This window comes from Echeneis naucrates, chromosome 7 (assembly GCF_900963305.1).
Source record: "Echeneis naucrates chromosome 7, fEcheNa1.1, whole genome shotgun sequence".
Classification (NCBI taxonomy): Eukaryota; Metazoa; Chordata; class Actinopteri; order Carangiformes; family Echeneidae; genus Echeneis; species Echeneis naucrates.
In genome coordinates, this window is record NC_042517.1 from 12293398 (window position 1) to 12317747 (window position 24350).

The 24350-nt window shown below is 42.5% G+C and overlaps 4 protein-coding genes across 5 annotated transcripts; all 4 read right to left on the minus strand.

The window, feature by feature from the left end:
- Positions 1-4377: 4377 nt before the first annotated feature.
- On the minus strand, positions 4378-6799 carry rpl10a (ribosomal protein L10a). The gene is made up of 6 exons (XM_029506516.1): positions 6745-6799; positions 6270-6341; positions 5834-5914; positions 5048-5196; positions 4787-4959; positions 4378-4593 (listed from the first exon to the last, which is right to left on the minus strand). The coding sequence occupies exons 1-6, from the start codon at positions 6747-6749 to the stop codon at positions 4423-4425; spliced, it is 651 nt and encodes a 216-aa protein (XP_029362376.1). The 5' UTR covers positions 6750-6799; the 3' UTR covers positions 4378-4422.
- Positions 6800-9982: 3183 nt separating this feature from the next.
- Positions 9983-13828, minus strand: fance (FA complementation group E). 2 transcript variants are annotated; one of them, XM_029506734.1, is made up of 10 exons: positions 13584-13828; positions 12132-12720; positions 11891-11935; positions 11750-11806; positions 11267-11410; positions 11061-11184; positions 10752-10827; positions 10539-10605; positions 10318-10443; positions 9983-10209 (listed from the first exon to the last, which is right to left on the minus strand). In XM_029506734.1, exons 1-10 carry the CDS (start codon positions 13781-13783, stop codon positions 10105-10107), a joined length of 1533 nt encoding a protein of 510 aa, XP_029362594.1. In that variant the 5' UTR covers positions 13784-13828; the 3' UTR covers positions 9983-10104. The 2 variants fall into 2 exon arrangements, 1 of the variants encoding a protein (XP_029362594.1); XR_003840925.1 differs by lacking the exon at positions 10539-10605 and having other exon boundaries at positions 10187-10209.
- A 463-nt stretch (positions 13829-14291) lies between these two features.
- On the minus strand, positions 14292-17354 carry mkrn4 (makorin, ring finger protein, 4). Its single transcript, XM_029505439.1, has 8 exons — positions 17290-17354; positions 16519-16647; positions 16174-16409; positions 16004-16092; positions 15648-15901; positions 15447-15554; positions 14886-14985; positions 14292-14793 (listed from the first exon to the last, which is right to left on the minus strand). Exons 1-8 carry the CDS (start codon positions 17352-17354, stop codon positions 14653-14655), a joined length of 1122 nt encoding a protein of 373 aa, XP_029361299.1. The 3' UTR covers positions 14292-14652.
- A 236-nt stretch (positions 17355-17590) lies between these two features.
- Positions 17591-23977, minus strand: ppardb (peroxisome proliferator-activated receptor delta b). The gene is made up of 8 exons (XM_029506954.1): positions 23561-23977; positions 21877-22272; positions 21622-21773; positions 21371-21509; positions 20814-21016; positions 20480-20686; positions 20142-20385; positions 17591-19597 (listed from the first exon to the last, which is right to left on the minus strand). The coding sequence occupies exons 2-8, from the start codon at positions 22214-22216 to the stop codon at positions 19350-19352; spliced, it is 1533 nt and encodes a 510-aa protein (XP_029362814.1). The 5' UTR covers positions 22217-22272; positions 23561-23977; the 3' UTR covers positions 17591-19349.
- Positions 23978-24350: the final 373 nt, after the last annotated feature.

Consider the following 24350-nt stretch of genomic DNA (forward strand, 5'->3'; position numbering starts at 1 on the left):
CTGTAAGCGATACATGTTGACAGGCGATAAACTTGAGATGAGATTGAGATTGAGATGAATGCGATTGCAGCACCTACATGTCTGACACTGAAGATTTGAGCTTAGTCAGCTGCCTTAAAAATGTATTGTAATTTAAATTTAACTAAGTATGGAAAAAAAAAAAACTTGCACATGTGCAGTTAAAATTTTGCAAATGCACAACTATTAAGCTCAGAGTTTAGTGATTTTCCTGCTCTGACATCTCATGTAACAGTTTCTCCCTAAGTGTTACCTCTCAGTCAGAAACATTGCAAAGTAATGTTGAGTAGTAATGTGAAGTGTTGTCAATATACTTTTTGTCTTGGGTTTTCTTGGTGACCACTTGTTTTGATGAGGGGCAGTCTGTGTTGGGAGCGGGTTCTGAAGGAGGTTGAGCAGCTGAAGGTTCAGATTGCGATTCATCTAGATAAAACTGCCTGAAGAAAAAAACAAAACAAAAAAAAACTCAAAAAGATTATTCAGATGAAGTCTGGTTGTTGGTTTAAGTCTCTTATCATGTAGATCGGTGCAGAGTATAAACCCTGACTGTCTAGTTGACCTGTCGTCCACTGAGTAGCTGTCGTCCTTGGTCACAGCAGAGCAGCTGGACTCTGAGCTCAGCGACGGGGATGGGCAGGAGGGGAAGGACTTCCTGTTGGAGGACCCATGCTTCTTCAAGTCTCGCTTTCTCTTCTCCTGCAGAGATAAAGTAAAAGACACTCACTGTGTGTTTTGGATGATCCAGTTTGTAGAAAAAGTGGGAGGGGTCAGTAAAGAAACCCATTTACCTCGGTTTCGCCAGAAATCACTGATATACTGACCCTTCGACGGCCACTGTTCTAATAGCAAAAAGAGACCAAAGAATAGAAAGCTAGCAATACGGATATTAGACCTTTAATATGGTGAGTCAGATGTTCCCGCACCTGCTGAAAGATCCTCCTCCTTTCACTTTCCTCTGGATCTAGGATAAGACACCCAGGTGTCAGTCATTGCATGTGACAGGTGGACAAATGCTTCAGACTAACGTATGAGAAACCTGGCGAGGCCCGGGGATCGATGATGTTTCCGTGGGCCATGTTCTGCTGCTGGATCATCTTCTTGGCCTCTTCCAGCTCTGCCACATTTCTATCATGTCGCCTCCTCAAATTCTCCACATGAGCCACCATGAGCTCAACCGCCCGACTCAGCCGAGCCTCCTATTACAGACAGAAATTTCAACAGAATTACACAAAAATCTGTTTTTAAGATGCTGCAGACTACGAATGAACTTTCTCAAGGTCAGTGTTAAGACACTGCAAAGTAAAAGTGTAAAGGCTTCCACGTTTCAGTGAAAAATCCTGATTTCTTCATGTGCACTCATGTATGGTACATATTCTCTTCCAGTGTGACATGAGTGTGAGCCAATAGCTATTTGTTATTATGTGCACCAATATGTTTAACTGATGGCAGCAATAATAAAGTCATGAGTAACAACTTAATACCTTTTCACGACATTTCAACAGATTTCTCAAACTTATAAAAGCTGTTTATAGTTTATGAGTTCCTATAAATGATATGAAAATGTCTCCGGAGTGTACCTGATGCACGGCCCCAAGAACCTCCGCTGTGTTGGAGATTCGCTCCACTGTCCCACCGAGGATGTCCAGAGAGAGCTCCAGCCTCTGCAGGATCTTACTGCGCTTGCTGTCCAGACACAGGCCCTTCAGCGTCTGAAAGCACACACACGTCTGCTCTGTGTCTCTGAGTCGGACAGCCTTAAGAATCATCCATCTCGTACTCTACCTCCAAGGTCTCCCTGCCTCTGCTCAGCTCCAGCTGGATGTTCTCCTCAGCCAGGTTGCGGGCGTGCTCCTCTGCCTGTAGTCTCTGCTTCAGAGTGTACTGATCACAGCGGACAGCCAGGGCAATCTGCGAGAAGGCCGCCTGGGAGCAGAAACAGACACGCTAAACTAAATCTTTTCATTCTGCGGCTAAATTTATTCATCTTTTCATTGTACTGAAGTTGAACTACATACTATTACATCTTTTATATGGTTGAACACTACATTTGAACTTGTGGAGAGTATTAAAGGACATTAAATGTAAAAATACATAACCTTTCTGTGAGGTAAGCCCCCCCAAAAATCAACCCATTTTTAAATTTGTATTATATTCACAATTCCAGCAATTTCAGGAATGACACTGTTTAAAAAGGTGGGACAAATGGTGATAACTAAGAGACTAAAAACATAACCAAGTTATGAAACACACAATGCAAAGAAAAAATTTGGATTTTGTTTGAACAACATAAAATCTGCAGTTATGCTGTGTGAGGCCTTACCTCTAAATCTTTCTCTGACATCTCAACACTGTCAGAAAAATCAAGGGTGGAAACATTAAGGAAAATGTATCTAATTAAAACAATATAATAGATATTGTGATACTGGTCAGGAATGTGCACCCGTTGAGGCCGACACGCTCTATGATGGACAGCTCGTTCCAGCTTGTGATTGGAAGCTCATCTTGGCTGGTTTCTGTTCCAAAGGAGAGAGCCAGGTAACATAATCGGCCATGACATCAGTTACCGGCGTTTCCATGAGCACTTTGTATTTCTGTAATAGTTACCGTCCTCACTGTCCTCACTGGCCAGCATGGTGGCCAAACTGCAGCTGTTTGTCTCTGCATCAGGCTGAAAGGTGTTTGGAAACATTATCTCTAGCACTGATCGGCATGGTCATTAAACACAGGATTGTTGATCAGTATTAACAGGAGTGGGCAGAGAAAGTAGCAGATTATTTGACTCACCTCAGCATTCATCGCTTCATTGGCTGCTGGCTTCATGAGATTAATCCAAATGTTTCAACAGGTAAAAACCAGATTAAATCAAATCCTTCAAATCCCCCTCACAGTAAACAGGGGATTTGTAATTAAGGCTGAAAACACAAAATATTCTCACTAGTTCCTGTCCGTGTTTGGTTCATTTTCTCCCTCAGCCTTTCTCTTGTACTGAGAATAGGTAATCCAATTAAGAGATCCACACTCAAAGCAAAGCAGGACAGACACCCCGAGAGGCTCATGGGTAGCTACAGTACATGGCTCAATTTGTTTTTAGATATTTCATTAATGATATTGAAATAAATGTGCCAGCTCTGCAACTGCAAATATAACCATCTACATTTAGTCTCAAATTATCATTGTTATTGTTTGAACTGTTTAATCAACCCCTTTTATTTATTCGTTAATATAAATTCGTATTCTTGTCGGTTGATTGATAAAAATATTTGAATTTCCTAAATGTACTGGGAGATACATATTACGGTATCATTTTATAGAGTCCATTTTTCTATGTCTAGAGTTGGGAGCCACATGAGTCCATCGCTACATTCTGTTCACCAGTTTTCCCTCCTTGGACCTCACTACATAGGTGCTGACACTGCAGACAACAAACACTACACAAAAGCAGCAGTCTCAGAGGTGCTGACTCCAATTCAGCCCCTTGTTCCAAGAAGCTCACATATTTTATACTTCGGACAAAATTTAAGATGCCTATTTAATCCCAGGTGTCATTGTTACGTTACTTACTGGAGGAACATCTGATGGGCAATGCGTCCATGGTTGTTTTCATGGGCCAAGTTCATAATTCAACCCACTTCTTTCTATTCAGTACTGGCATTAAGTCCATCTTTGAGATTCCTCTGCAGGTCTTCATTGAGTCCAAGTGTCTCCCTTTTGTCTTTGCATCATCGAGAACAGAAGTCTCCAAATCCAGTCCTGGATGCTTCCTGCTCCAACACACCTGATTCAAATGAGTGACTTCTGATCAGACTTCAGCAGAGCTCTATCATTTGAATCAGGTGTGTTGCAGCAGGAAACTTCTAAAACCTGCAGGACAGTGTCCCTCCAGGACCGGAGTGGAGACCTCCGATCTAAAACCTGCAGGACAGTGTCCCTCCAGGACCGGAGTGGAGACCTCTGATCTAAAACCTGCAGGACAGTGTCCCTCCAGGACCGGAGTGGAGACCTCCGATCTAAAACCTGCAGGACAGTGTCCCTCCAGGACCGGAGTGGAGACCTCCGATCTAAAACCTGCAGGACAGTGTCCCTCCAGGACCAAAGTGGAGACCTCCGATCTAAAACCTGCAGGACAGTGTCCCTCCAGGATTGGAGCTGGAGACCTCAGTTGTACAGATTATGAAAGACAAGGTGATCGATAATTCACCTGCCAAGGTCATAAATGTTTAGAGCAACTTTTCCAGAAACTGCTGTCAACAACATCATTGCATCACTAAGTAGCTTCTAGCAGTGTAATATCAACACGTAACTGAAGGTTACGTGTTGATATTAACTCATGTTAGTGAACACAAAGCTACAAGAAGACAGTGGATTTTGGAGCAACTCCACTTTTATTAAGAGAAAAATGGTCATTTAATAGAGGCGCTGGGGTTTGCCCATAGTGCTCTTGACGTAGAGGGCACGAACGTTCTGCCAGTTCTTCTTCAGCAGAGACACCAGGAAGTTGACAGCCAGGTGGATGTTGTACACAAGCTCATCCTCTGTCATCTTCACATGTCCGACAGCCACAGCCAGACAGAGCACCTACAACACACAAAATATTGTTTGATGGCCCACCAATTTGCTTCTTTATCATAAAGTTAATAATTAATAGACAGGCTTTAAGAAAAATACTCAAGACCAATTTCTATTTATACAACTCAGTATTGATTGTTAAGTCTAGAGATGGATCTTTTTTTGGAAAGTCAGATTTTACAGAGTTTAGTGCTTAACTTACCTTCTTCATCTGGAATTTGATGGTGGATTTGACCTCATCCACCTTGGTGGACAGGTTCTCATTGTGGGTGAGCAGGGAGGGAAACTTGCCAGCCTTGTTCAGGCCAGGACCAAGGATACGAGGGATCTGTTTGATCAGAGACTCTGATGCCAGGAAAGCATCATACTTCTTGGCTAAAAGAGGACAGTAGAAGATGAGCAACATTTAAAAGTTATTCCACTCAGTGGTTTGGTGTTTCTTGAGTCTGGTCTAACTTCTCACCAAGCTTCTTGACCAGCTTTTTGTTCTTGTTGAGCTTCTTGAGAGCCTCGATGTCCATGTGTGGCATGTCAGCAGCTTTGGCCTCGTCACAGTGCTGCTGGTCTCCCAGGACACACACAGAGAACTTGGGCCTGGGGAGAGTCTTCAGCCTACACATTAACAAAACAGCAACAACATTGAAATCCCACAGTGTCAGTGGCTTGGCAGTGTGTGGTTCAGAAGAGACTCCTGACAGTCACCCCTCATCTTTACTCGTGAAACCAACCAGGTTCAATTTCATACGATATTCTTATAACTTGATTCTACATTTTAAGTGTCAATAACCTAAAAATTGTCTGATAAAACTCATTCTGTAGCATTCCAAGAGAAAATGTTTTATTCTTGAAAATTAAATACTTTGCCATCCCCCCAAAATTCCTCCCTGATTTGACCACTTATTATAAAAATCCTTACCCATACCACCACTGTGGCTGGTGTCCAGCTGGCCTCTGTGGCAACATTATATGAACTGGTCGGCTTGAGGACATGAACTTCACAGCTCTGCCACTCAAAGCCTCCCCTCATGTTTTAAGACCCAGGGTAGGGGTCCGCCTGCTTCACCTTCACCAGCCGAGGCTGAGTGGGCTCAGTCAGACTACCCAGAGTACTTCTCCATGTCTGCCCCTGGCCTGTCTGGGCTGTTTTTAGTTTATCAAGGCTCTACCAACCATTTATGTCAGCTTTAATTCTCAGACAGGGCTGGAAGCACACAGGGAAAAGGGTGGGTGAAACAGTAAAAGGTCGAACCTGACAGTGCCGGAGAAACGCTTGTCCTTCTGAGGATCATAGTTTTTCAAGCTGATCTGCAGCTCCACAGACTCCACAAACCTATACACAAACAAGACACTTGTGTTAGACTGCAGTGCTCCTTTCACTGTAGGCAAACGATTTCACTGCCTTTTAAAATGAAATTTAATAAACCCACTATCATGACATCAAAATTATTTGTCAAATACTTAATTATAATAACATGCAAGTCAATACATCACATCTATGACAAATAAATGACAGTGAAAGTATTTTGAAGGTTTGCAAGTCTTAAATTTTATATTGATGTCTTTCACTAAAGAAATTGAACAAAACAAAAAGGGGTTAAGCTCTAAAGACAGCTTCATTATCTCATACTTTATTACAGCAAACATCTATTATGAAGGCAGCGGTCCAGACCATCATGTGAACTTACTTCCTTGGCTTGGCCAAAGATCCCTGCAGGACCTCCTTTACGGCCTCATACAACGTGTCTCTGGAAACCTTGCTGTTATAGAGAAGACATGAGATGAACAGTTAGACCCGGTTCACTGCCAGCTGGCCGGTTTCAACTAACTGCGATACGAAATAAGTGCAAAAGTGCATAAAGAGTTGAAGTAACGAAATTCAATCAAGCGACGCAAATCATCTGACAGCGAATTGGAAAGTTAGATGTGTTTATAACTTCAGATGACGACGGATTGAAGCTAAAAGCTAAATCGAGGGCTCCTTCTCCGGCGGATGTGCCAGTCACCGGCGTTACAATTAGCTTCGTTCATTAGAGAAAAATGGGCTTAAATAGCACAACTATCGCCCAACATACTAACAAAACAGTCAAAGCGGCAAAGGCGAATGCTTGTAAAACTAAAAACACATTTAAAATCGGATTTAATCAGTAAACTGGCGCTGACCTCATTATTACGGCTCCTTCCCTCCCTCGCGAAAACGCTGAAAAGGAAGCGCTGATGGAAGTGACGCAGAATAAAGGCGACCACGATGACGTCACCGAAACGTAACCGATATTGATTTTTTTATTTTTTTATTTTTTTGGTATACATGTCAAATTACGTTTATTATACATTTTACCCTGTAGCTTATTTTATATTTTTTTTGTATGTTGCAAATAAAAACTTCAGGCAATATCGCAACTAAACAGAATTGAAAAGAGAAAAGAGAGTTTAATAACCAAGCATGATGCTTTACCTTCTGGGTAAATTGTGATTCCTTTAAAGGGCATATTGCAGGCTAAAGACCACTTTGAGTCGGTGTTTCATAAAAATAATACAGGAGCTAATACAGGAGTTTTCTCTTCAAAATAAATTGGTAAATACATTAATTAGGCTTCTAGAGTTGTTTTTGGAATACATTTTTACTTCCCCATCGACAAATCTAAAGCGGAACTGACGTATGCAGGGGGAGAGGGGTAAACCTGGACAATAGAAAAAGAATGTATCCCAATCTCCGTTTTGACACAGAAGAAACATTAGATGTGTACAATGACACACACGACGGGCCGCAGCCCGATAACTACGACCCTGTTATGTCCCCCAGAGAGCAGGGCAGGCGGTGTTAGCTTATGTAATATTGTGTTCACGTCATAATATTGCACAAATTACCATCATATGTCCGGCAATAGCAAAATTATCAATGGTCATCTATTACAGACAGGAGTATTGATACTTACAAATAACCAATACTAATGATCTTGATAAAGTGTCTCACACTCAACACTATGAGATGTAGCTGTACTACTGCCGTGGCATAGAAACACTTTGGTGATCCACGTTGCAGGGAGGTGGAGTATCTGTACTTTACATGAGTATTATTTTTGGGGGATACTTTTACTTTCACTTCACTACTACTACTTCACTAGAGTTTGGATGTCTTCTGTGGACATCACTGCAGAACAACTTAAATAAACAGATAAATAAATAAATAAATTCCTCTGCATTCTCTCTGTGACCTGACTGCAGCTGCAGCTCTCTCCTCTCTGTCTCTTCCTTTCTGATGGAGCTACCAAACTCAGCTGTTTCTGTCAACGATAACATTTTGTGTCGGGCTTCAATACAAGCTAGGGTAACGTTAGCTTACCTTACAAGCTAACTGTGCTGTTTCTTAACCCTTTATTTTCTTATTCTCTTTTCTTTTCCTTTCTGATCACCGGACTGATGCAGACTGGACATTTTCCTACTGAACTTCAGACAACAGAAAACAGCCTGGCATAGAAACAGTAACCAAGGGAGGCGGGGTTTCGCAAAGGATCGGTGGCCAAACCATTTTTGGAGGGGCGGGGGGTTCAAACTTCGATGGGTGAGTTTGACAGATAAAATAAATTCATGAAGCACTGCAACAGGACCATGAAATAATGAATTAAATTGTGAAATTATATATATGTTTGCATTTAATGAAATTGTATATTAAATAATTTTTCCTCCATTAATAAGTCATCTCTGTGGATGAGTCGTCCTGTTTTTTTCCTGGTCCATATTCTCTGGTCTGATCTGGTCTTGTCTCGGTCAGTTTCCGGTTCAGTCTCTGGAGGGGTGACTGATCTAGTCTGGTCTGGTTCAGCCTCGGTCCTGGGAGCGGCACCGTATCTTGCATTAGTCTAGTCCATTACTAGCAACCAATTAACCAATTAACCAGCTGCCTGCACCAGAAATCGAACTGAGTCTCTCTGGTCTGGTCTCTTTTCTCCTTGCTGTAGCCCAGTCACTCTTCACCAATTGACCATCTGCCCCTACAAGGCATTGAATCCGCGACCTCCTTATTGCGTCGGCACCGCTAACTACTACAAAAATCGGTAGATCAGCATCCTCCATCTGTATTTGTTTTACATCCCGAACTGGGAAAAAGAAATATTATTGACTTCTTTTTATTAAAAATATGATTTATATAAAAGATATCTACTTCATTTATCCTGAGGGAAATTTACTCACATGCATCACTCACACAACAAACAATAAGACATCCAGAGACATGCTACTTCACTTTTACACTGCAATGTGCTTTACTTCCAACATGACAGACACACAGCTCATTTTTGTAGAGATTAGATGGTGAAAGGTTTACAAACAGAAAATAGGCTCAGCAATGGGGAACTATATTGAAATGCATGTTGATACTTGTGGCACATGAGATATTGTGCTAAAACAGCTCCACTTTAGGGGATCCGACTCAGGGTCTTCTGTCCCGAGTCTGTCGTTCACTTGTCCCATGGCCGCAGCAGTGAGACCGGCCTAAGCATTCCCCTTTAAGCAGGTGGGCTTCTGGGTAATGCATGACGTAGTCAGCACGTAGCCATGTTGTGTTGTGCGTACGTTTGCAGAGAAGCGTGTGAACGGTGTGAGAAGTAACGGCAGCTGTAGCCGCTGTAAGCTTTAAGTCTGTGTGATGAAACTCCTAAAAGTCCTGTGTTGTGATGCTGAAGTAAAGAGCTGAATAAATCCGGTCCATGTGTTCAACTACTCCGCTTCACCTCTTAACCCGGACTGTTAGTTACCATGGTTACCAGCATCAATGTGCCAAGCTAAGGAGAAAGACTTAGCTATATAGCTAGCTACACTAGCATAAGCTGAGCTAGCTAAAGTGCAGAGCCGCGACTCTAACTCACTAATTCTCGCCTCCATTTTTGCCGTCATCCTGAATCTATGACAAGAAGTACAATCATAAAAGGAGGCAGAGGAGGAACTAGACATGTAGCACACAGGACAGTCTATTAATCAAGGTAACACACAGCACAACCAGCAGAGACCGGACCCCCACAGACCCCCCGGAGTCTGACTGTTTATTGTGTCCATATAAAATATGTTCTGTACAGACGAGAGACTAGACTACTATGTATACTAATAAAAAAATTATGTACAAATGTGAAAAAAAACTTTTGATTTAATTAATTCTGTTAATATTATCACATGCTCAATGATTATACAGCACATGTGATATTCATGTATGCTGCTCCTATTTTGAAAATTCAACTGTAGTGAATTTTCAAAATAGGGAATATTCGTCAGTTTCTAACTAGTGGGCTGAGGAGCGTTTCTTGGTCAGAGGTCTCAGATAACACCAAAAATCAGACAAGAACCTATTCAAACTGGTTTGGTGGCATGCATTTAATAGGAAAAAAATTCATGGATAGAAAATTTGAGTTTCAAATGAACATTTATTAAATGACTTGACAACAGATATCAAGTTATAATTTTGCCCGTACCATGATGCCCCCTGTGAAGCATTCATTAAGTGAAAGGTGGCATACAAACTTTGTTGACATTTCATGTGTGTGCAATTCTTTTCAAAGCTGCTTGAAGAGACTTTTTCAGGAAAGTCTCATTTAACATCAGGCAACTGGACAAGGAAGATTTGTGAACAGCAGTCACCTTGAAAAAAAAAAAAAGAGAACTAGAAATTAATACAAATACAAAAAAGGTTTATAAATACAGTTTCATCCAATGTTCAGCCTGCATGATTTACATTCACAGACTCACATGGCTGCCATATTTGGTGAGGACTGTAAGCATCATTTTTGCAAATTTCACTGACTTATTCAATTGAGGACCTTGGCTGACAAGCTGTTCAGTGAATTGTGCAAAGACTTCTTCTTTCAAGTCAGGCTGCAAAAACAAAAAACAGGCAAATGAATTATGATTATTGAAAAGCTTTGTATATACAGCCTATGTCATTTCACGTAAATAAACATTTAGAAAACCTTGGAGTCTAGCAAGCTGTGGATGATGGAGAGCACTGGCTCAGTCCATGTGATTTTGAATGTCATTCTGAAAGAAAAATAAACTGTATCAGCTAATAGAAATCAGAGCCCCAAATTATTAGGTGCTGTTATAACTTGGGTGATGTATAAATACATTTGATTTGTGCTTACTTGACTAGCTACTGTTATACAATTTTGACTTTTTAATCTTACTGAAGAAGCAGTTGTCTGTAGTGAGAATCCAGGCTGCCCACTATCAGCCTGTTCAGCAGCTCAGCTTGTGGATCCCCTGAAAAACAAACAAAGTCCAAAATAGATCAATTAATGTTAGGCCAAGGACTGGGTAAACCTATCTGGCTCAATACTCAATAACATCAAAGCATTTGTGTTGTTTATGTTCACTTCAGGACACTGAATCCACACCAGCTTCAGGATGTCTATCACTGATTGACTCTGATCTCGCTCCAACAAACTGTAAATAAATGACTCATTGACTCAACCATACGCCAGCCATTTCCTTACCTATGTTCTTCTCCATTAAAACTGGTTCAATTACAGCATGGCACACTGGTCTGGGATAGTGGCCACACAGTGAGGCTACTGCAGTAACCAGGCACCTTGAAGCTGGTTCTGACAGGGACAGGACCTGCACATGTAGGTTATAGGATATCCTATAAGCTTTAAAGACAGCAGCATATTTTGCATGTCTTGAACATCCATTTTTGTACCTTCTTCAGCAGGAGACTCTTAATGAGTGTTACTGCTGTGGTGTAGCTGAGGTCAGGAGAGATAGCAAGGACACTGCTGCATAGTTTGGGAAGAGTTTGTTCTGGCAAATCAGACAAATTCAGCATGTTGCATAACACATCCACCTAAACACAAGAGCCAGAGAACAGGGATTTGTCTCACCACAGCACACCAGTCAGCAAATATATAATATGAATGGGTTAGAAAAGCTTCCTGACTGGTAAAGTGAAGCTGTATAGCACAATGAGGCCTGTACCTAATTACATTTCTTGTAGTTTCTCAACTTTACTTCTTGCATTGAAGTATCTTCACTGAAATGAAATACCATGTCCCAATATACTGTATAAATTGTAAACTGAATAAATTACCACACACTTAAAGATATCACGCAATAGACATAGCTGTTAATGTAGAGGAAAGGGAGTAATGTATCAAAAACTTGCTATAAAATTTTGAGTACATACTTGGGCGGGGTCACAGTTATTCAGGACCTTGAACACATCTGTGGAGCTCTGGTCCCACTGCAAACAGGTCAATAAATAATGATTACAATAATAATAAATATCAGCGTGCCAGGTAAAAGAAAAACTTAATTTTTTTCTTACCTCTGTCTGACATTCCAGTAATTCTTTTAATAGAAGTGCAGCGACCTAGAAAATATAGACCAGAGCTGTTAATTGAACTTTAGCCTGTGTGAGCAAGGCAAATATATCTGCCCTATTAGTAGACTTGATGTGACAGTGCAGTGTTCCTACAAGCAAAAAAATCTGTAACATTGTAAAAATTGAAGATAAATTTCACTGTAAACATGAGAGTCAAAGCTTGCGCTTCCTTAGAAGTCTCTACCTTTATTGGCTCAGGAAGGGAATCAGATGCAGTGTTTGCTGCTGGCTGCACTTCTTCAGCAGGAGTTTTTGCTGGATCATCTCTCTCTAATGTTCCTGACATTTGCTCATTTACAGTCTGTTCTTCTGCATCAACACATTCACTTCCACCGATATCAATCTTTATGCGTTTACTCTGCTGTCCTGTTTCTTCATTTCCTTCAGAGTCCTGAGTGTCAAAACATCCTTTCCTTTTTCTTTGCGTACCCTGCTCTGATAAAATGAATGCACTCTGAGATTCAGATACTTTTGGACAACCACTGAGGCACTTGTTCCATCCTCCCACTTCATCAAAACCATCTAAATGCTGTGAGAGCTCCTTCAGTCTCTGGCTGCATTGTGGAGTGCAGAGAGACTCCTCACTGGGTGTCCCCAGGCTTCTCTTCAACTGTGTACTCAGAGCAGTGACCCAGGGATTTGGATGAGGGTCCTGGCTGAGACATTTGAGCAGATGAAGGACAGACGTCTGAGGAAGAATTGAGTGCACCAGATAGATGAAGGACAGCAGATTGTGCTTGAATGATGCAGGAAACAGGCACACCAGAGGAACACTAGAGTAAAAGAGGAAAAAATGGGTGTAAGGCATTGGCACAGACTAGGATAGGTTACATAGGTGGCGCACACACACACACAGGCGGCCCATGTGTCGTTCCTGAACAATTCATTCATTTTGAAGTAATGTTTTGTATGACTCAGGAGTAACAAGTCATCTCAGTGGGTGATTCGTGCTTTGTTCCCTGCGTATGCACGCCACAGGCTGAGATTCCAGTCCAGTCGCTAGTCTCTGGGGGGGGGGGGTGCGGTCTGTGGAGGGATCCAGTGTAGTCTCTAATCTCTGGAAGGGTCCAGTCTAGTCTTTAGTCTCTGTGGAGGGCAGCGTGTTATTAGATATTCCATATCACCCATCCCATCTGTAACCCAGTCATCACTCACACAACGTACAATTTAGAGTCCGTACAACCTAGACATGTTTGGACTGCGACCTTAGTGTGGGGTGTCAGCAACCTCCATCTGTATTTTTCCATACATTAGAAATATGACAGGTATATATTTCATTTATCCTGAAGGAAATTATGTTGCACTCTTGCTCACTAAATCACAGGAACGCATTTGGACTCAATAACCCCCCATTATTTTAAAAAGTCTGCAGCTGCTAACACGAGAGGATTTCATATCCTCGAATGCTGAACAGCCAATCAGGAGGCTCCCTGCCTTCCCTCCCGGTCTGTGATTGGCTGCTGTTGGGATTTCTTCACACACACAGCAGGAAGTGCTGAGTCCAGAGTCACTGAGCTATCGTCCATGGTGGCCCTGGTATGGTAAGCGTTTCGGGCAGCGTGAGCCTGAGTCAGACGGCAGTACATGTTACTTCGGTCTCCGCTGTGCCCCCCCCCGGCTGCTGGTTGGTACTCACACGCTGACTGTCCGGCCTGCAGGCTCCGGACAGCTCACCTCCTCCCCGCACAGCGTCTCTATAAAGTTACACAGCGACATGTCCGGGTTTGCCCGCTGCTGCCTGTGAAAGACCTGCAGCGCTCTGAGGGCTCCGGACACTCCGGACGACAGGCACCGGACCAGCAGCTTGGACTGGCTGTCAAACCGGTGCAGATTCATCCTTTCGCTCCTGCCGCCTCCTCTCGGGCTGGTGGATGTCTCTTCTTCGCGGGAACATGACTGAGTGTGTGCGCCACAGCGCCGCCTAATGATCGGGTCAGACTGTGGCTTCTCAAACTCAGCCGTTTAATCAGTTACAATGTCAATAAAGCCCACAACACACTTCCTCAGTGAGACAACGTGCCAAGCAATGTTTTATTTTCTGTGTACAAGTACAACTTGTTTAAAAAAAAAGAAATAAAATCGTAACATTTCAATTCTTGCCAATACTGGGAAAACAGGTGTCATGACCAGTGGTAGACATAAGGTACAGTAAGCTTTATCTTTAGACAATTAAAACTACCACCCCAACAACACTTTAAAAATTCAGACTGATGCAAACTGCTGGCAGGAGTCAAAGGATCACTTATTAACTCAGAAGTTAAGGGGAAATAGCACTCTGCAACAAGTTTGACACATCATGGCCATGTAAGAGTAATAAACCCTTACTAGGAGGCTGATTTGACACAAAACCATTAGGAGGTAGGAGAAATCTTGAATTTCTATTTAGGAAGCTTTGATCTAAAGTTGGGGCAACAAAGCACATGTCATGGAGAGCCAAGTGTAAACATTCTCATTTCCAACCAGACTGTCAAGGGCAAATTTACTGGCAACTTCTTCTACACAATCTCCTGTAGTCTGATCAACATACTTGACATCTGTGGTGCATGCTTCACGCTTCACAACCTTGACCCTGATCTCAGCTACTCAAAAGTTGCTTTCAATACAACAGGTGAAGGATGGCAATATGTTGTCCTAGGAACAAACAATTACACATGGTTGAAACCCCATTCAGTGGTTTCAGGCACTGACCAAAAGAATGAAAAAGTTCAGAAACCATATTGCTCAGAGAGGTAAAAACGGAAGTCAAAATTGTCATCTTCATCATCTTCGTCACCCAGAAAGGTCATGGCTATGAAAAAATTTATCAGATCTGCACCATCGTAGTCATCTTCATCTTCTGTAAAATACTGCAATCAGGAAAGAAGTGAACAGAAAAGTAAATGTCTCACATGGCAAGATTCATTCATGCTGTTGCACTTTGTTGGTAGAGGATATTTACCGGAAACGATCTGCGACGTCTGGGTTTATCATGTCGATAAAGGCACTCTTTTTTGAAGGGACAACATCTGTGTCGTGCATAGTAACTGCAGCTTTTCTTACTATAATTAAACAAAACAAGGATTTTTCTGGTGCCTTCAACCCAATGATAAGAATTCCGTCTTGATTGACCGCAACTATGCACTGTACTTTTAATTTAGAAAAAACAGGTACACCCAAATATTGTTTAGATAACTTGGAAAATCACTGTTTACAAATGTCACCATACAGTAAATATTAACATGCATATATTTAAAAAAAAAACAAAGTGCTGAAATGCTGCTCAATTAATAGCAACAATCTTTGTAACAAGCATCACAGTAGTCTCAAAGTAGGAAAAAAAAAAAAAAAAAGTACTAAGGAATACCTTAATAGGGACATTGGTGCTTGCAATATTTGTACAGTTTAGAAAAAAGGTGGAAAGTATAGAATTACATTAGAGAAAAGACTGAACTTGTGAACTGCTGATGCAAATGCTCTTACCAGCAATCAGTGTTGCTATAAAAACAGAATCTCACCATACCTGCATTTCTCTTTGAAGGCAGCAATTACACTTTCCTTTGCTTGTCCTTCAACCCAGTATTTGTTTGGCACATAAAAGGCAGACCTTGCTCGGCACTGCGGACAGGTCCTGAGGAGGAATAATACAACAGTGTCATCATGCCAGAGCTTTTATGTAGTGTCTGTGGCTGAAATTAAATGGCCAAATACCAGTGAAACCTACTTCACCACATCCAGCCCGAGGTCTTTTGTTTTCCTCCAGGTCATGATGCATTGTAAACAGAAGGAGTGATTGCAGTTTGGCAAGATTCCAAAGACATGATGTCTTGGATCTGTCTTTTCATACACCTTGTCCATACAGATTCCACATGTCACGTTTTTACTCTGGAGCAAGGCATCCATTTCTTCTACTTCCCCATGGGTGCTCGAGGAAGCAGCTGCAGCCCCATCCTCCATTGTTTCAGCTGAAGACATCTGCTGAGCATAAAAGCTTTGGAATCAGCCTCCAGGGTTCTGTCTAGTTGAATTCACAACAAAGCCTTGTGGCCTGATCCCACCAAACACAAAAGAGATACCAACCTGGTAACTTCTACAATCACATGCACCTGCTTGAGCAACACCTGAGCTTTGGATTGATTGCAAGGAAGTAGTCGAAGGTGTTTCTGTATCTGGAACAAATACAGTAAAAAGAATTATTTAAGTAGGGGAAATTTCTAGTTCACCAGTTTCACCCCTGAAAACATAAATACCATGCGATTGTTCCTCAATGATCTGTCCAGGATTGTTTGACGCGTCTGCTAGATCAGCCACCACATCTGATGTGCTGCATTCTCTCCTGGACATCAGCTCCACCTGTGAAAGCACAGGCTCCGACCCTCTTCTGTCAGGTGGAGCACAAGCCGCTCTGGATGAAGAGACATTGGGGACTGAACCTCTTCTCCCTATAACAGCTGCATCAGCTCCAGGTTGAAGGACATGGGCATACCTAGCAGTGGAAAAGCACTGAATGACCTTCAGATTTTTTAATGCACATCATACTCATTTAATCATACACAAAAAAAAAAAAAAAAAGGGGGGGGGGGGGGGCGGCCAACCTGCAGCGTTCACCATACCAGCATCCTCCTTTCTGAAAGTATCGACATACTTGAACTGATGGTATAACTGGCCATTCATGTCGATAGTTACACCTTGGACCAAATCTGCACGAGCCATTTAAGAAATGCCTGGATATAAAATAGAAACATTTATTAATTTCAAGTGAGATTAGAGATATAGTTTGTGTCCCTTAATGAGTCAAGCAGTCTAAACTGCATGACTGTTAGAGCTGAGTGTTAAATAGTGTTTAAGAAGGGCAGGGGCAGCACTGATATGTGTTTTAAGTACTGACTCAGCCAGTTTTGTTTTGTTTTTTTTTTGTTGTTTTTTGTTAATACACCAAGTATTTAGTGTCTTATTGGTTTTTCAGCCGCAGACCAACAAACGTAGTTGGAGTTTAAACTTGAGGGCAGAACAGTTGAACGGGATTAAAAGATGCTCATATAAACGTTTGCTCTGTCGGAAATCAAAACTCAAAAACGCTGAAAAAGCTGCCAACAATAAAAAGCTAGCCGCCTCAGCGTTTGTCTGAGTTTATTTTGACTTGACTGAGTCTCAGCACCGGCCAGATGGTGCGTCACCGCCAAAGTCCGACTTCAAATCAAACTGCCGCCGATCGACTCGACCTGAGTCGGTTCTGCTTTTAACGCCTTAACGACTGCATTCGAATGCAGCACGGCCGCGTTTAAAAGCAGCTCAGAGATCAGCTGTTTGGGCCTCTGTGGCCACTTCGGGGGTTTAAAACGCGAAGAGCACCGCCGGCCACTCACCTACAGACGTCTCCGCTCCAATCCATCCTCCATGTGTTTTGAGCAGTCCGCCGGACGCCGTCCATCTCTCCGTCTAAATAGTTTACAGCCGGTAGCTTTCACCAATTAACTTAGCAACGAGCCAATAGAAACGTGACGTTGACGTTTGTACGTAACGTTGTCCAAATTCCCGTCTGTCAGTCAGAGAGACGACTGTGAACGCACCACGGGGTGCGCTGGGGGACCTGGTAACCTGCAGCAATGTGTTTTTACACACTTAATCTGCCTCATATTAATAAAAAAAGTGAAGGAAATCTGCGTTTCTCAAAAAGTTTATCAGTGAGATGTAACTAAACTACATCTGTAGATAGATTACATGCGACTAAGACAGAAATGTCAAGTTCTCGCGTTTTCGTGAGAAAAAAAAAGTCAATCCATCACTTACAGGCACAGAGGTAGCTTACATCAACTTTTCCTGCCGTTCTTTCTAGTTTTATCCCTCCACATCAGCCAGTAATATCAAATTTGCAGTGTGTATCGATAAGCAGGAATTAGGGCAAAACAAACTTATAATATAAAAAATTGTCAGAGACTAGATGAGACAGTAGAATTAAATCACAGATCATACATTAGAGGTAGATAGGGATCAAGACAGAATAAGAGTAGAAGAGGAGCTGTATGGGGGGGGTCCATTTAGGAGCACAGTGAAAAAAATAAGGCCTACAGATCATGGAAAAAGAAAACCTTGCAAATTATGGCAACAGTATTGTCAGGCTGTTACACTTTGTGCTGCTCCTAACAAAACAAATCACAGTACACAAACAGGGTAGTAATCTAGGTAGGTATATCAAAGACAAAACGAGAAAGGTCTTACGAAACCAGATGCTGGCTGTTGCTTGATTTCTATGTACCAATTTTGCCAAAACATATAAAATGATATCATCTTGCATTATGCTGGTTTTTCTGTAAATTCTGCTAAGGCGTTCAATTCAAATTCCTCATTCTGGAAAAAAATTGTTGGTATTCTCAATGATATATTTGGTAAAACCTAATCTAATAGGCAAGCATGTAATACGAAAAAACACATATGCTTAATACATAAAACAAATAGTAATTCATGTTTTGCCCTTACAAGTATGATCAACAATTACAAATAATTAGTAACATAATTACAGAGAATAAACTAAGAAAATCTTAAGATGGCAAATTCATGATAATTTACAGATTAAAAAAAAGAAAAAAGAAAAAAATGCTGTCCCTTGTACTTCAATGGGTCATGTATCCATAGTGTCAGCTTCAGAAACTACATCTATGCAGCATAGTCTTTTAATTACCACTTGGGTAAATGGCTTTAAGACAGAACCTAAATAACTTGTATCTCCACATTTATTGAAAAATGGAAATGGTATTGCACAGACAGCTGCATTGAGAGCTTTATACTGCTGGAGCCAGCCCAGTTTGTGTTATATCAACCAATTGGCAAAGAAAGCAGTCATTGATGATGACAACGATGATGATAAACATGTAAACAAAGCCCAATTAATGTATCATCAGCTTCACCCAAAGTCTGAGAACAATTACCAAAAAGAGCAGCATCATATGAATTTCTTGCAAAGTACAAATTGAAAGCTCAATTCACTGATGCCATAGGTGTCAGAAAACAAGAAATGCTTTCCCTTTACAGCAAAACACAGAGCCGAGGTGAGCGAGAAGAGGCTCTCTCTGGAAGCTGCTCTGGGGTGAGCTTTGCTATTAGGATGAAATTGGAGCAGCCTTGGTGAGAAAACATATCATTCTCTCTGTTAAGTGACCATTGTGAGAAACTTGGACTTGCAGCAAATGGTTCCAGATGCTCATCACACCCGCAGGCACATGCAAGCAGACACACACACTTCTGTGCTGAAGGTAATGCTGACATTGTGCTGATTGTGTTAGCCCTACCACTTGACTTTCCCTCATCTGCACAAGTTAAAATCCATATCCAAACGTGGAACAGTGCTTGTACTGAATGCAGTGTTATTATAATAAATGTTAATTAAGTCTGTAACAGTATTGCTAAAAGCAGTCTGTGCTGAAGAACACTAATACATGTCTTTGTATATCTCCTGTAGTAGAGGGTGGAGCGAGGTCTCAGACTCCGTCTTTTTAATCTTTTGGACAAGCTGAGCGTTCTCAGTAACCAGCTGACGAAGGTCGGCCATCTTCTGCAGCAGCTTTGGGAAGAGGTAGACAGAGTCAGAGTGGTTTGCTTGGAGGTGGAGGTCTAGGGCCTGGAGGATGTTATCCTGACTCTGTTCCACTTGCTTCACATTCATTAGCCCAGGACGATCTAGGAAAACATGGGGAAAAGAGAAAGTCACAATGAGTCACAAAAAAAAAACAAAAACAAAGCGTTTCTTTAGGTTCACCAAGCTGAATTTAACTTTTTTAAAGACCATTTTCCTTCCACATAGTGTTTAATTTGATACCCATTTCACAATTATACCAAACAATAGGATGTAAAACATGATGAAAATTGTGGTTATGAGACAAGGAGCTTCCTGCCAGTGGCATTACTACTTTTGTTATAACCAGCTATCCAGAGAGTTGTTGTCAAAGGTCTGTAGTTACTGATTACAGAGCTACAAAGAAAGATTCAATAACTTTCTATATACACAAACCATCGTCACTGTTTTAATTTATCTCATTTAACTGCAACCTGTAATCAGATAAAAATTGAATAAAACTACTATTAGTGGCTACAGCAGGCGATATTTAAATTTATAAGCTTTGAATACCATTGAAGCCCTATTGGATGGAACTGAGTTCTGAAAAACTTTTTTCAGACAAATAAAAAAAAAATAAAAAAAAAATTGTAAAAACCCTTTTCTCACCTCCACACAGAATAATGGCAGCAACAAAAAGAGCCAAGTCGCTGTCATCCAGCTCCAGCGCATTAAACTTGACAGCAAACTCAAACTTGGGCTCCATGATCTCACTAAAAGGCTTTCTTAAGCTGCGCAGGAACTCCCTGGTGACAAAGCCCTTGCCGTTGGCCACCAAGAGTCCATCTTTGTTCATGAGAGATGGCAGCATGGCAAAAATAGCCTCATGCACACCATATTTCAGCAAAGTCACCTGCAGAAAGCATATGGCACATTTTATATTTAACTAACCTTAACCTTAACTAGCAAATGCACAATAAGCAACTCTGCAGTGTACTGTTACTCACCTGATCATTAAGGAAGAGGTCCACAAACCCCGGAATGCACTTGGCAAACTCGGTGAGCTCTCGTACAGTCTCCACAGTAGTGCACTGGCAGCGGTAGAACACATGGACCCCGATCTCCTTGGTCAGTGGTGCACCTGGAAGTAACTGGCTCCACACCAAACCACTTTCTGCCTTCCAGAGTGTGTCCACATCGTAGATCACAAATGGCTGAAAGGGGGAAAAATGTATATCGCTCTCTAATAAATGTCCGTAGCAGTTAAGACCAGTTTACATAGTTTTTTTTAGTTTAAACTTTAAAACCTATTACACAGGTTGTTCTACAAGTAGAATATACCGAGGTGCTGCTGGTTTTGCCCATCAGGATGCTGCGGGCCCTCTTCTTGGTCATACTGAGGTTTTTCTGGTAGGCTGTGTTGACTTGTTTGGCCAAAGTCTTCAGGTCAGAGCCACCTGGTTTGCCAAGGTTCAGTTCCTCTGCAAGCAGACCTGCCACCAGCTTCTTCCTTTCCGCCTCGGGCATTCGTCCATATCGGATCGCTAAGCAAACATAAACACACATTGGTCTTATTCTGAGTGGGTGTTCCAGGAGTAACTTGCTTTTGTAAATGTTTATTACGACTCCAGAACCAACTGTCAACTCAGAGGGTGCAAGAACATATTTTACTTTATAAACATCGACCAGCGCAAATCAATTACAACTTACCATGTGCTGTGCATTAAGGAGATTATAAACGATTGAAGAATGAGCAGATCTCTTACTCAAGATTTAATAATTCTTCCAAACTCAACATGCATAAATTCATAACATTTTCATTCAAGTCTTAGATTTGTAAAATAAAAAAATAAACCAATAATTAAATAAATGGTTTCATCTTGTTCTTTCTTTCTCACCGTCATGGGACATTCCCAAGGACAGGCACTTCTGGAAGCGACAGTATTGGCACTTGTTACGATTCTTCTTCTGAATCTTGCACGAACGCTCACAGCGCTCATATTCCAGTTTCATACGTACAGTTCGCCGGAAAAAGCCCTGAGTGAGAGACAGTACAACCACTTCACCAGCTCATATTGCCAGAAAACTGTTAGTATGAAACTTTGTGATCTTTCAAAGCTACCCTGATGTGATACACAAACTGCATTACCTTGCAACCCTCACAGGCGTGCACGCCATAGTGGAAACCAGAGGCCTTGTCCCCGCAGACCTTACACTCCACACTAATCCCAGACCCTGTGCTCTCTTCGCGTCCAAGGCGCAGCTGCTCTGACAATGAAGGCGATGAGGTATGGGACAGATCTGTGGAAACACAATGCATCAATATGAGGGCTCAATATTCATCTATTGTCTATATACATCTTGTTCCCAACCAAGTTGTATGATTTTGAAACAAATGGCTTACCTGTGTAATTGGATGCTGCACTGCTGTTTGGCTTACTATGATTATTCTCCTCCTGACCCAGACCCTCTTTCTCTTGTTTCTTCTGGTCCCCTTTCAGGCCTTCAGAAGCAGGCACTACCTCCCTGTCCTCCCTGTCCTCCTCATCTTCACTTTCCCTTGCCTTCAACTCTTGCAGGTCAGTCAGCTCCGACACACTTGTCCCCCCACAGCTGTCTGAACCTCCGGACTCTCCTTCCGCTGATGTCCACCTGACATCGGCAGTGTCCTGGGGGGATCTGGGCTCAGAGTAGCCATTCACCCCGTCATGCTGCTCTGTAGCAGTTTGATGAAACCCTTCCATGGTTCCTGTTGAAGGTGACTCAGCGGCGCCCCTCCTGTCACATTGCCATCATAGCTCTAATATCAAAGAACAGAATACAATAATGTAATCAGCAATGTGCACTAAACGTGGACATAATATCAAGAGCAAGAATGAAAACAAGTTTAGCAGGCCCCAAAAGTCCACATATCAACTACCTTAGTATTAGATCCAGCATTTTAGCAGTTACAAGCCCAATACCAGTGACCAGTCTCTATAAACGCTTCCCTGCTTTTCATGTAAGCACACTGGTAAGATGGAAATCATTTGCGTCATGGCTATTTAGCATTAAGCAAGTCAATAAGAGCATTTACTAATCTTTGACAATCTGCTTATTTCAGCATTCTAACCCTCGTCAGTCCAGTACAACTGGTTGTGTTTTAGGAGTCAGGAAATATCCTTATTAGTAATAGGCTTATGACATGATATAGACACACAGTGGAGCCATGTCTGGATTATCCCATAAAGCAATCTGTACAGACAAGCACCAGGTCCTGTACATAAGTAAATTTAAAGCACTGAATTAATCTGGGTGGACAATATATATAACATCAGTAGCAGTAGCTATTAATTCTCAGTGTACAGGAACTATGCTAAATTGCAATTTCCTGATTAGACATAGAAGTATACTAAAACCAGACTTAGGCCTGACTACACCACAACACTCCTCAACTCTGCCATTACTGCATCTTTAACATGTCGGTCTGTTCTCCAGCAACTCAAAAAGGAAACTTCGCTTTGCAGCTTGCACACATCTGTATTATTGTTTGCCTCAGGGTCAGGGGGGACACAGTATACATGGTGTGTGCTGTAAGGGGACAGTACACACTGGGCAGCGTTGATCGCCGGTGGGGGATCAGGCTTTGGTGGGGGGGGGGGGGGTTACATTTTTTGCCCCGAGGCCCCCCTGGTGGATTAATCCGCCCGTGAATGTCGCTGCTCTCGGACAAACACACAGCACCGCACACTGGACGATTAATCGTGTTTTCAGGATAAACACTGAGAAGTGGCATGAAGTCTGAGCACTTTCCTCGCAGTATAAAAAAAAAGAAAACTCCTCACAGCCAGCTCTCAGCCTGGCTCGGACTTCATCCGGCAGACAACCTGTCACACTGGTTCTTGGAAATCTCGGCTAACATTTCTGTGAAATGTCCCGGCAGCTCCAGCCGGACTCCGGGTGTCCGGGGGGGGGCAGCAGACGTCGGTTAGCCGCTCGGCTCGTTAGCGCTAACCTTGAGTGCTGACTACTAGCTGTTAGCCAGGCTGACCCACATTCCGCCTCCGTCCTCCGCCGACCGGAGCCGGGCTGCCGGGTGGTTAGCTTACCTTTCCCCATGCTGCTGCCGCTCCACACGCCTTTTGTGTCGGTGGGGATGTGTGGGGGCGGGAGGCGAAGCTGCCAACGGGTCAAAACACAGCAAACACCGAAAAAAAAAGCCCAGTCCCGAGTCCTGTCCCGGATCGATCGGCTGTTGACAAGTTGTGTGCGGTCCCCAGCAGCAGGAGGGAGCTAGGAGCTAACACAAACTTAGACCGAGTCAGGCCTCCGAGCGGCGGCCGGGCGGACACATCGCTGAGCTCCGCGGACCGCAGACACCGTGGACACTTTATTTCTTTATTTTATCTTTGCTCGGCTACCGTATTACATGCAGATAAGCATAGTTGGCCGATAATCCCTCCCAGACTCTCTCCTCGCTCATTGCTGTGGTTCGCTGTGCTGCCCCCTCTCCTCCTCCCCGTCACATGCCGGGACACAGCGCCCCCTCCCTCCGCACACAGCTCTATCTCCGAGGAGTCAAGGTCTGTGCACACATGACACGGTGTTTTTCTCTCTCACTGCGCGTCCCTTTGGCAAAATCAAATCATCAATCTGTTTGAAATCCACGCAGCCCACTGACGTGTATCCATCAACCACCACTTACAGTATCATAGAGATACAGTAACATGTAAATAAAATGATCTCTTTTACGTAATTCATTGTCTGTTGCACATTTGTTGCCATGTGCGATCAACTTTCTCCCCTCAAATCTGTAATCTGTGCGATTACTACGTCCGTTTTCTCACCCTCTTGCTTGTAAATAGGTCATATCCGTATGTTTACTTAGTCCATTATTAT